Consider the following 11427-nt stretch of genomic DNA (forward strand, 5'->3'; position numbering starts at 1 on the left):
CCTGCTCAGGAGGAATGTGAAGGCTGGGAACCAGGCTCCCGCCAGCCCTTTGATGGGGAAGGGAGCTCTGATCACAGAGCTTCAGGCGAGAGAAGCAGGACCAGGCTGCCGTTCACTGGTAGATACTTTAATATCTTGGAAAGACTTTTAGGCACGGAGACAACACCACTATCTGCACTGTTTAATGCTCAATCAATACTTTTGAAAACCAAAAGTATTTATTTTGAGAAATAAATATTGAAACAAATTTGATTATTTAAATTCTCTTAAACAATTTACATTGGATAATAAATTTCCTATGCCTAATTAGAAGTTTGAACTCTTCTAACACCTTAAAAAACAGATAAACATACTCAAGAACAATAACAAATGTGTTTATCCCATTATATCAAAACTGTTACAAAAGTGGATTTAACTTTGTTTCTAATTTGTATGGATTTTACTCCTTCCTAGGGTTTTTGTAATCTTACCAGACCCGAGATGAGGCTGGACGAGGTTGCAGTTTCTGGTGTCACACAGCTGACTCTTGGACTTGATTGTGTCTCTAAGATGATTCAAACTCCAGGGGCTGATTATTATTTTAAATAATGAAGATATTTTCCTTTACCATATTATGGCACTCTAAAACCACTGCCTTTTATAGAAATTTTAACATTGAAAACTTCCCTTTCCCATACATAAGGTGTTCTTTAAGCTTTGCTTGGTAGTCAGTTCATAATCAATTGTCCTGTCATCATGCAGTGTTGACATAGTTCATTGGCCTTATTAAACATATGTTTTTCCTGCTAAAATTTTATTAAAATTAGTACGGATTTATTATAATAAATATAATGAATATCTTCAAAAGTGTGGAGGGTTTTGTCCAGATCCTCTATAGGACATTGGACTAACTTATCTTTTAGTGTCTCGTGGGAGACCCTGTGTTTTGTTGGTTATTGAATATCACCAAATTGATCAGTTGCTGGGTTCTGCTACTTTCTGATTATTAATCGAGAACTCTAAGGCTGGTCAGTATTTCCTTAGTATATTTTTGACTTTTTCCTTGCATATGATTCACTTAAGCTTTTAGTTCACTCTATCCTGTTTATACAGATAGAAGAAACTATATATCTATATTTAACACATTCTAAAATTAGAAGACTATTCATATGTATCAATGACCATCCACTTATTAAAATTAAAGAAAAGTAACAGCTTACTGCACACACCTTTCCTTTGAATCCACAACCACCTCTTTGTAAACTTCACAGTAACTTCCCTCTTTTGAGTAGCATTATGAACATGTGGAATGCTATAGATTCAAATTGACCAATTAACCTAATATTTTTCTTTTTGCTGTTTTTTTATTGATGTCTGATGCTCAAATTGTGGATTATTGGTAAGCAAAGGTAGGTTCCTCTTCATGTAGACCATTCAGGACAGAATTCACTATAGAATTGGACAGCACAAATAAGCCATAATGCAAATAAATCAAATAAGCAGAGACCAAATATATTGAGGTTAATGCTCACACTTTATTTTTGGATGGAGAAATAAGAAAAAGTACAAAGAACTCATAATAAAATTGGTCTTTTCTAGATCTTCGAGTTGAATGCTGCCCTGCTTTGCATCTCAATTCACAAAGCTCAACAGCAAAAGCGTTGACGTTTGCCACCGAGAAAACAGGACCCAGAATGACGCTCACTGAGAGCACAGCATCCAGTTCTGCAATAACAGGTGACTGTCCTCCGTGGGCCTAGAGAAAGAAGTGGAGTATCAGGCCCGTGGTAAAGGTGGGAAGGAAGAAGGGCAGAGCCAGTAGTGGAGATACTCTAAGAAGTGATGTGTCTATTTATAATCTCAAACTCAGAGTTACTAACCTCTCATTCCCAACACACCAGATTTTAAGCCAAGCCTGCATATAATAATGAGCAACTCTAATAGGCCTGGTTTAGCTTCTGAAACGAAAGCTGTTGAGTGTCACACTCATATCTCCTGGAACCAAATTCTGTAGTATTCCAAGAACCCTAGAGGAGCCTCCAAACTGAAGGCCCTCATTTACTAATGCTTTCATGACTTGCGGTGGCACATCTAGGACTGGGATCCCCTACAGCACGTTGGGCTGGTCTCTCACCTGAGGCCTCTCGAGTTGAGATTCCGTCTTCTGCAAAGGAAATGTCCACATCCTGGTCCTGTGCCTCAGGGTCCTCCTCGGCTGGAACCTCATCAGCACTTTCTCTGAGTGGCTCCCCTTGGGCCGGGAGGGTCAGCAGGAGAATGGCAACAAGGAGGGCGAGGGTCCTCATGGCTGAGTCACCTGGAGGTCAGCGTCCTGGATGGGAGAGCAGGAGGCTGAGTGTGCTGGAGAGGGAAGAGAGTCAGCCTTGTATTTATAGAAGGATCTGCAGAAAGACAGTGTTGTCCTAAACTGTGTCAATAGACGAGGGAGGATGGCCAACCCAAGGACCTCCTGTCACCCCAGGGGCACTTTGATGTTCCTCTGATCTACCTACTGCCCTCTACTTACAGCATGCATCTGTTTGCTTGGTGTCTGCGTTTGTTTTTTAATGTGTTGATGCTGTTTAGGAACTTGATAAGCCTCCCTGTTACTCATCTGCCTGAATATTTACCAGTAAAATTGTGTGTCTGTGTATGTGTAGGTATAAAAGATATCAAGAGATGGTTGTAAAACCTTCTAGAAAAAGAGGAAAATGGCTACAAAGGAGCAGTGATCAAACTGGCACAAGACTTCTCACTTGAAACATTTGATACTACATGTCATTTTTTACATTTCTGAGAAAAATAACTTGAATGTAGAATTCTATGCTAACAAAATATATGGTACACATTTGTGGGGACAAATAGTCTGTTGTTGGATGTTCACAGACTCAGCAAATTTACTGTACATGAATCTGTTTTGAAAAAGAAATTGCTCAAGAATATACTCCGGTAAAATAAAAAAGAATCCAAGTGCATTAGTCAGGGTTCTCTAGGAAACAGAACCAACAGGAGACATCTGTAAATATGAGATTTTATAAAAGTGTCTCACACAGCTGTGGGGATGCGCAAGTCCAAATTCCATAGAGCAGGATGTATGAGTCCAAATTCCACAGGGCAGGCCGTGAGCTGGCAACTCCAGTGAAGGACCCGGACCAGCTCCCCAGGAGAGGCTGGCTGGCCGTAGAAGTGCAAGCTCTCTCTTCTTCCTTAAAAGTCTTCAACTGATTGGATTAAATCCAATTGATTGGCTTCTCTCATTGTGGAAGACACTCCCTTAATTGATCATAGATGTAATCAGTCACAGATGTAATTAATTGACTGATGATTTAATAAACCAGCCTTCTGGTTTGTTAACCAGCCATGAAATGTCTTTGCAGTAATGGTTAGGCCAGTCCTTCTTGACAAGACAACTGGGAACCATCACCTGGCCAAGTTGACCCCAACCATCACATGGAGTAAGAAGAAGACACAGGAATAAAGAAACAGAGTTGAATTCAGACTCATTAAAATTGTTTATATTTTGTTTAGATTATTTTTCCATTAATGGTTGATAATAAAGTTGGACATTTTAAGGCTGTTTTTAAGAAAAAAATTATTAAACAGAGTGAATCAAAACAATACATAAATTGGCATTTGGGATTAGAATTCCCCAAAAGTTCAACAAAACTGGGAATTTATCAAGAAAGAAGAGAAAGTGGGGATTATGGATAATGAACTCAATATTAATATGAAAGTACTCATTTAAAAATATATTTTACAGGTGTAATATTTACCAATGGAAGTAAATATAAATAGGATGTATAATAGACAAGAAGATGGAGTAGATGGAAGAAAAGATAAGAAGGAAGGAAAAAGGAAATAAATTCATTCTTCTTAATTAAAGAAAAAATCAGGAATCATAATAGAAAATGTAAACAATTGCTCTGCTACCTGCTTGTTTAATTTTCTTCCCTTGCAGTAGATTGAAAGTTCCATGAGGGCAGGGACCTCGTCTGCTCAGAGCCTTGTGCCTTGACAGTGTGAGTTTGGGAAGTAATTGCTCCACCCCTCAGTTTTTTCTTCTTACCTTCATCTTCATTTGGTTGTTATAATGATAAAATAATAATTAAAAAAAAACCTTTTAAAGTGTTTAGAGAAATGCCTGAAAACTCTAAAATGCTAAATTTTTTGTCATTATCATCATCATCATCTGCTGCTGCTGCTGCTGACTCTTAAGCACTTAAAATAGTCATTGGCACAAAGTAAGAGCTAAAATCATGTTTTAATACCTTCTTGAATTGATGAGTGAACAGGAACGACTGAGGTCCAGAGTCAGTTATTTCAGCTTTTGCTGTCCCGTCCTTGTTCTACCCTCGTGGTCATTAACACCAGGTTTCCCACTGTCTTATGTCCACCTGCCTTACTCTTTCTTTTTTCACATTCCTGAGCTTTGCATAAACAGCTACACTATTGCTTCCCAGTCTGCATCTCTTAGGTGTTTTCTGTCTGAGTCTTCATGAGATGAGTTGGGGAGAGCAGGGACTGTGCATTTGGGAAGGTTTCTGTCCAGCTAGAACCTTTCCCCGTGGTTTCTGTCACATATTTTTTTATCACCCAGATTTCACATTTATAGGTAAAAATTTATCTCAGTCTTTCTTCTTCCTTCCCTGGTCCCCAAATTATTGGGGTAAGTATAAAACCTGGAAAGAAAAATAGATGGCTTAAAAACCAACTTCCAGGCCCATTTTTACCAGTAGAATTAAACATTCCCCACCAACCAGAAGAAGCCTGTCAACGCTTTTGTTTGTTTGGAAGATTATAATTGTCAGAAAGTAGCATTTATTCTCTCATTATTTATTATAGGGAGCCACTATAGGAACAGAGGGTTAAAGTGTTATTTAAAATTGAAGTGGAAGAAGTGACACCATTTACAGCATCAACAATAAGATAAAATATTTAGGAATATTTAATAATGAATGTGTCATTGATAGAAGAAAAACTCCTAAAACTTTTACAAAGACAAAAAAATAAGATTTTAACAAATACAGTGGTATATCATGTTCATGTATTCAGAAATTAAGCATCATTTAAAAAGTCAAATTTCCCTAAATTAATATATGTATTGAACATACACCCAGCAAAGAGGAGTAACAGGACTTGTATTAATTAGAAAAACTGGTTGACTCAGAGTAAACCAAAATCTTTAGAGTGGCCCACCAGGCCCCGCACTCTTACCCCTTTTCCGTTCTGCCTTCTTAGGCGACACTCTCCTCCTCCTGAGCTGCCCCCGCCCAACCCTCACCCTGGAACCTTGGCACCCTCTGCCAGGAATGCTCTTCCCCAGGTATCTGCATGGCCTCTTCCTGCCCATCGTCAAGTCTCTGCCCTGCCCTCCCTCACTCCCATGTCCCTTACCATCACTTGTAAAATACTTAATAATTTATTCATCAACTTTTTATTCCTCTCTCTCTCCCAGACATGGAGCTCTCATGGAATGTAAGGGCTTTGCTAGCAGGGATTTTTTGTTTAATTTATCTGATATATCCCCAGTGCTTGCAATAGTGCCTGATAAATAGAAAACAACTTCAATGAATATTTATTGAATAAATATATTATTTCTTTTTTCTTAATTTATCCATAGGGTTAGCTGGTTGTTTGGCTTATGGTTAATATATGGCTTGTGTGTTTGTTTCTCTGTAAGAAAAAAAATCAAATAAATATTATTTTAAAAAACTTCAGATCCAAATCTCTGGGGCTCAAAGTCAATAAAGCTTGCTACCTGTGGTAAGGCAAAAAAAAAAAAAAAAAAAAAAAATGGATCCTCAACAGATAACCATGTCACACCCTTGGAACTTGGGAAGGTTACACCTTATTTGGAAAAGGGTCTGTGATTAAGTTAAGGTCTCAAGACGAAGAGATAATCCTGGATCAGGCCTTCAATGACATCACCTGTTTCCTTATGAGAGAGGCAGAGAAGAGAAGGTGATGTGACAACAGAGATGGGAGTGTAGTGGCCACAGGTAAGGAAGCTCTGAGGTTACCAGAAGATGGAAGAAGGAAGGTAAGGGCCTGCCAAAATATTGATTTTGGAGTTCTAGCTTTCAGACTCAGAGAATAAACGTGAGTAGTTTTAAGCCACAAGGTTTCTAGTCCTTCGTGGCAGCAGCCCATGGAACACTAAGACCACACCCAACCAGCCCTAACAGTTGCTCTCAGGTTTTTCTCACTGGGTCCCATCCTCCATTTTGGAATCAGGGCTCATCTTTGGGTATTTGGAGGCCAGACTGGAAAACCAGCTTGGCAACAAATTTCCTGTTACTCTCCGTCAGGGAGCCCAGACACTGCCCGCATTTCAGAACTCCAGGTTTTCCTGAATTCTCCAAGGCTCTCAGATTCTGGTAGGGATAGAATCCTCATCCTGGCACCTCCAGCTGGATCCACTGAGGTTATGAGAAGAAACCAAGTTCTCCTGCGTAAGGGTGGAGGCAGTGGCAGGGCATCCCTTCTGACGTCCTCTCTGTAAATACTAATGCTGTGTATTAGCATTATTTCTGCAGTGTTGTGAAGCTGGAAATTAGCCCCAGGGAGAAAGTGAAATAGGTGCATATGATATGATTCCTAGGGATTATCACTACCCTAACTGTCCCTTCTCCCCCACGCTCCCCAGACATACCCCCAGGCTTGTACTGATTCATTTTCCCCTTCAAGAGCACCAATGAGGCTTGCTTGTTCAAGACTCCAATTGTGTGAGTGTGCTGACAGTGGGTGGAGAAGGATCCTAAGTCCTTTGCATTCCTGTGCTGTTCTAGCAGAGTTCTGGGTGGCCTCCGTTTTTCCCAGGCTTTTCCTGGGAGCCTTTGCGACACACCTTTAAAGTGTGGGGGAGAGGCTTTTACTTCTCTCATCTCCGCTTCCTGTGAGGCCGGGCTGCGTGGGCAGAGGGTCTCTTCCCATTCATTCATGATACCGTATAGGGCATTTCTGGCTTCTCCAGTGAGTGCTTCTTGGAGAAGGTTAAACTTTCCTAGAACATAGATTTATTCCAAAGTAAAAAATATAAAATAAAAAGCATTATCATTAAAAAACATTAGCAATGGTGGCTGTTAGTGGAAGGCCACGTTGTAGAAACGAATGAGAAGTAAGATAATGGAGACTTTCTTTTGGTCTCAAATAAAGACAGGCCCTCATCTGTTGCAGACATGAGGGTGATTCTGGTTTTGAGTTGGGGGGCCTATCCTGGAAATGGGGCCTCTTATGTATTTAAAAAAAAAAATTGATAGAAACAATGTGAATAATATTACGTTGGCTTGCGTGACAAATTGGTCAGCAATTCATTATCCCCAGCCACTAGTATTTCCAGACTTGGAAATTTTGTTTTAACACTGACAGATCTTAGAATTTTAAATGGACCTTTAATCATTCTTGTTATTGTTTCAAAATTTTGAGGTATTTTTCTGTTTTTCCCTCTTTCTCTTTGATTTCTAGTTCATCGTCAGTTTTTGTTGTGCTAGCTATATTAATAGCAAGAAAATAAAAAAGCAAAAAACAGGGAACAAACCAAGTATCCAAGCATCCAATAATAGAAAATGTAGTGAGTAAATTATCATTGGTAATAAAACAGTACACATAGTGTGACACCAGTTTTACTTAAATATGGTAAGTACATACAGAACAGGATCTAAAGGAATATACATGAAACAGTGAAACAGTGGTTCTACTAGGAGGACTGAATTGCATGTGGTAAATAGGTTCCTCTTTTAATCTATATTTGATTTTTTTCTATATTAAGCATGGATTACTATTGTAATAAGAAAAATATAGAGGCAATAAAGCAGAAAAAATGAAAACAAGAAGGATCTGGAACATATTAAGATATGTTAACATTTTTGGTCAATAATGTCTACTCTGGCAATATTTTCACAAATTTTTCAATTTTGGAAATTGGTTAAAGAAATTAAAGTTTCAAACAACCAATTCATATGACTTTTTAATAAACTGCACATATAACTTATCAATTTATATATTTCATATTTCTTGTGTTGCTAGATATTAGGATTATCTTCTAATAAGCAGAGCAGAAATAATTGACTAAAAATGAAGTAAATGTGGAAGCAAAAATGTAGAGGAAGAGGATGTATGATGGGATTTGGAGTCAAATGTATGTGCCCAGGCTTAACTCAGCCACCTGCAAGCTATGTGGTCCAAGACAAATTGTTTAGCCCCTTTAAGTCCCTGTAAAGTGGAGACAATATAATGCCTAAGTTGACAAGAATTGCATGAGATAATTCCTCTAATGTCTTGGGCATACTGATTGGCACAGAATAATTTTAAACAAAAGCTAATTTTGTTAGAAAAATATCAGAAAAATATGCTTTCTAGGAATATTCAATATGACCTAAAGGTTATTTTAACCAAATTGGCATTTCCAGGACTTTGTCTTAGGACATGTTACCATCTTTTTTACTTTTTCATTATATTTTACAATGAGAGAGCTTAATTCAATGTGTTGGAGGGAGTTTAAAATGATCCATGTTCATTTTTTTAATTAAAAATTTAGGAGATGAGGACACACCATGGTTCTTCTGGTTATTTAATATTTTTCTTCAAGTTGACTCACATTTTTTACTTTAATAATTTTTGAAAGTAAACTTTACAGCACTACCATACATGGAAAACCAGTATCTCTTGATAAGTAGAATAGAACACAAAATAAATACAATGAAAACAAAGCAGTATTATTCAATTAAAAAAAACATAGGAGAGTATGAAAGAGAGTATAAATGGCCTGAATTCCCCATACCTAGAAAGGATAGCAATGTTTAACATCTTTTCAGACATTGAATGTATGTGTACATGCATTGGTTCTATAATAAAGCAGTTTTGAAGTGGGATCATACCATACATGCTGTTCAATAACCTGTTTTATACACTCAACACTCTGTCAAGAACAACTCTCCATGTCAAGATATAAATAAATGTGCATGCATGACAAACATCATTATTTTTTTGACAACATGGAATTCCATTCTAAGAATATACCTTGATTTATTTAACAAATCTGTTGATATACATCTACACTGTTTCCAAATTTTCACTATTAGGAACAATAACATGGTGAATATCTTCATACATAATTTTTGAAAATTTGTTCCATTAACTTCTCAGAATAAATTCTTAGAATTGGAATTCCTCAAACATTATGTGTATTTTAAACATACATATATATATAGTCACTAAATATTCACTGGAATATCTAATAGGAATCTCACTCTTAATGGCCAAAACTAGACTCTTGACTTTACTTCTCTCCAGCTTTCTCCTCCCACAAGTGCTCCCATCTCATAAAATAGTGCCACCATTTGCCCAGTTGCTCAGGACAAAAAAAAACTGTCTTCTGATACCCTCATATCCCACATGTTACCTTCAGCAAATGCTGGTGTCTCTACCTTCAAAATAAGTTCTGAATCTGACCATTTTTTATGAACTAACTACTGCACACCATATTCAAAAATTAACCTGAGGTGGATTATAGTCCTACACATAAAAGATTTTAACTAGCAAAATTGCCCTGGTTTTATTCAACATATACTGAGATAATTTTATATAAATTGTCTAGATGAAAACAGAGGAGAAAAATCTTCCCAACCTGGTAAAGGCAAACATTTCTTAGAAAGAATACAGAAAACAATAGTATTACAAGAAAAAATGTTGAACTGAACTTTATCAAAATAAAAAACTTCTGCTCATCAAAAGAATAGGCAAGCATGGTCTGAGAGAAAATATTCACAACACAGGTAGCCAACAAAGAACTTGTACCTAGAATATGTATTATATAATGAATTCCTAATCAATACCAAAAAAAAAAGACTTAGACTTAACAATTTAGAAAAAAAGGCAAAAGATTTGGACAGACATTCACAGAAGAGGGTAATATTAATAGTCAATAAGCACACAGAAAGTTGCTTTACACTGTTAGTTATTAGAGAACAGCAAATATTAAATCCAAAGTGAGATGCCACTACAAGAGCAAATCTTAAGAAAAAGAATAAGAATATCAAGGGTTGGGAGGGTATGGAGAACAACTAGGTCTCTCAATCTCTGCAACTGGGGAGCATACAGACACACCACCACTGTGCAAGACCATTGGACAATGTGATGGTGCATCTCGTGTCATCGTGGCTGGGTTTTGGTGTTCAAATGTTTGGTCAAGCAAGCACTGGTATATGATGGCTGGATTTAAATCACTGGTCAACTGACTACATCTATGTCTGACTATATCTACCATCAACAAAGGAGATTACCTTCCTCAATGAGAGAAGAGTCCTCACCCAGTCAGTTGAAGGCCTTAAAGGGAGAACTGACGATTTCATCAGTCAGAGAGGAGAATTTCTATCTCTAGTTCAGATGGCCAGCTACTCCTGGGAAATTCATCATCGCTTTTGTGGGAGTTCCAAAATTGTGACTTCTCTGGTGACTTCAACATCACCTTCATCATGTTTCCAACTTTCAGCCTGCCCTACAGAATTCAGACTTGTCAATCTCCACAGTCATGTGAGGCTATTCCTATAATAAATCTCTTATATATGTATGTATATCCTCTTGGTTCTGTCTCTGGAGAACCCTGAATAATACATACAGTTTCTTGTAAATCCAAACAGGTAACTACCATATGAGCCAGTAATTCCATTCCTGGGTATTTCTCCAAAATAATGAAAACATAGATCCACAGAAAGACACATACAAGAACATTCCTGCAGCTCCACCAGCAGGTAGAGACAATCTCACAAAGGCCATGTAGTGTGGCATAACCAGTACAGGCTCTGAGTCTCAGGGCCTTGGTCTAAATCCCAAGACTGTCTCTAACTAGCCACATGATTGCAGGAAAAACACTCAATCATCCTGTGCTTCATTTTCTTCATGTGTAAAATAAATAGAGCCTACTTCAACCCATTGTTGTGAGATTAAATGAGTAAAGCTCAGGAAAAAGTGCTGGAAAGATGAGGTGCTTAAAAATTACTAGTTATATCATGATGGTGGTGGTGATGGTGGAGATACCAATTTGGGGTGATGTAATATGTGTGGGAGAAGAGGCTGGGTAATAGAAAACCATTACCCATCACAGTGTCCACTGACTGTTTTCAACGTCCACTGCTACTGTCATCCTCTCCACTCATACCCACATCTCCTATCATCTCAAAGACATTTTACAAAGCAGGTCCTACTGCTTTTGCTCAGAAAAACATCAAGCTCCTACAGTACATCTTTACTGCACTCCTCCTTCCTAGTGGCTACACCCAGAATAAGTGAGGATGATACAGCCCATAGGCCAAAACTGAGCTGTAGGTGCACATCATTAGGGGCATGAGGAGTTCAAGCAATAATGTAGACAATACAGCATTGATATCTCTCTATTAACGTTGGAAAAATACAAACTTACCATGCCATATAAAAATTAAATTTAAAAAAAAG

General features: G+C 37.8%; 1 protein-coding gene across 1 annotated transcript; it reads right to left on the reverse strand.

Annotated features, from left to right (window-relative positions):
- Positions 1 to 1599: 1599 nt before the first annotated feature.
- On the reverse strand, positions 1600 to 10300 carry LOC119516655 (defensin-5-like). Its single transcript, XM_037813043.1, has 3 exons — positions 10260 to 10300; positions 2114 to 2340; positions 1600 to 1735 (listed from the first exon to the last, which is right to left on the reverse strand). The coding sequence occupies exons 2-3, from the start codon at positions 2283 to 2285 to the stop codon at positions 1626 to 1628; spliced, it is 282 nt and encodes a 93-aa protein (XP_037668971.1). The 5' UTR covers positions 2286 to 2340; positions 10260 to 10300; the 3' UTR covers positions 1600 to 1625.
- Between the last annotated feature and the right edge of the window lie 1127 nt (positions 10301 to 11427).

The sequence above is a fragment of the Choloepus didactylus genome, chromosome 20 (genome assembly GCF_015220235.1).
Source record: "Choloepus didactylus isolate mChoDid1 chromosome 20, mChoDid1.pri, whole genome shotgun sequence".
Lineage (NCBI taxonomy): Eukaryota > Metazoa > Chordata > Mammalia > Pilosa > Megalonychidae > Choloepus > Choloepus didactylus.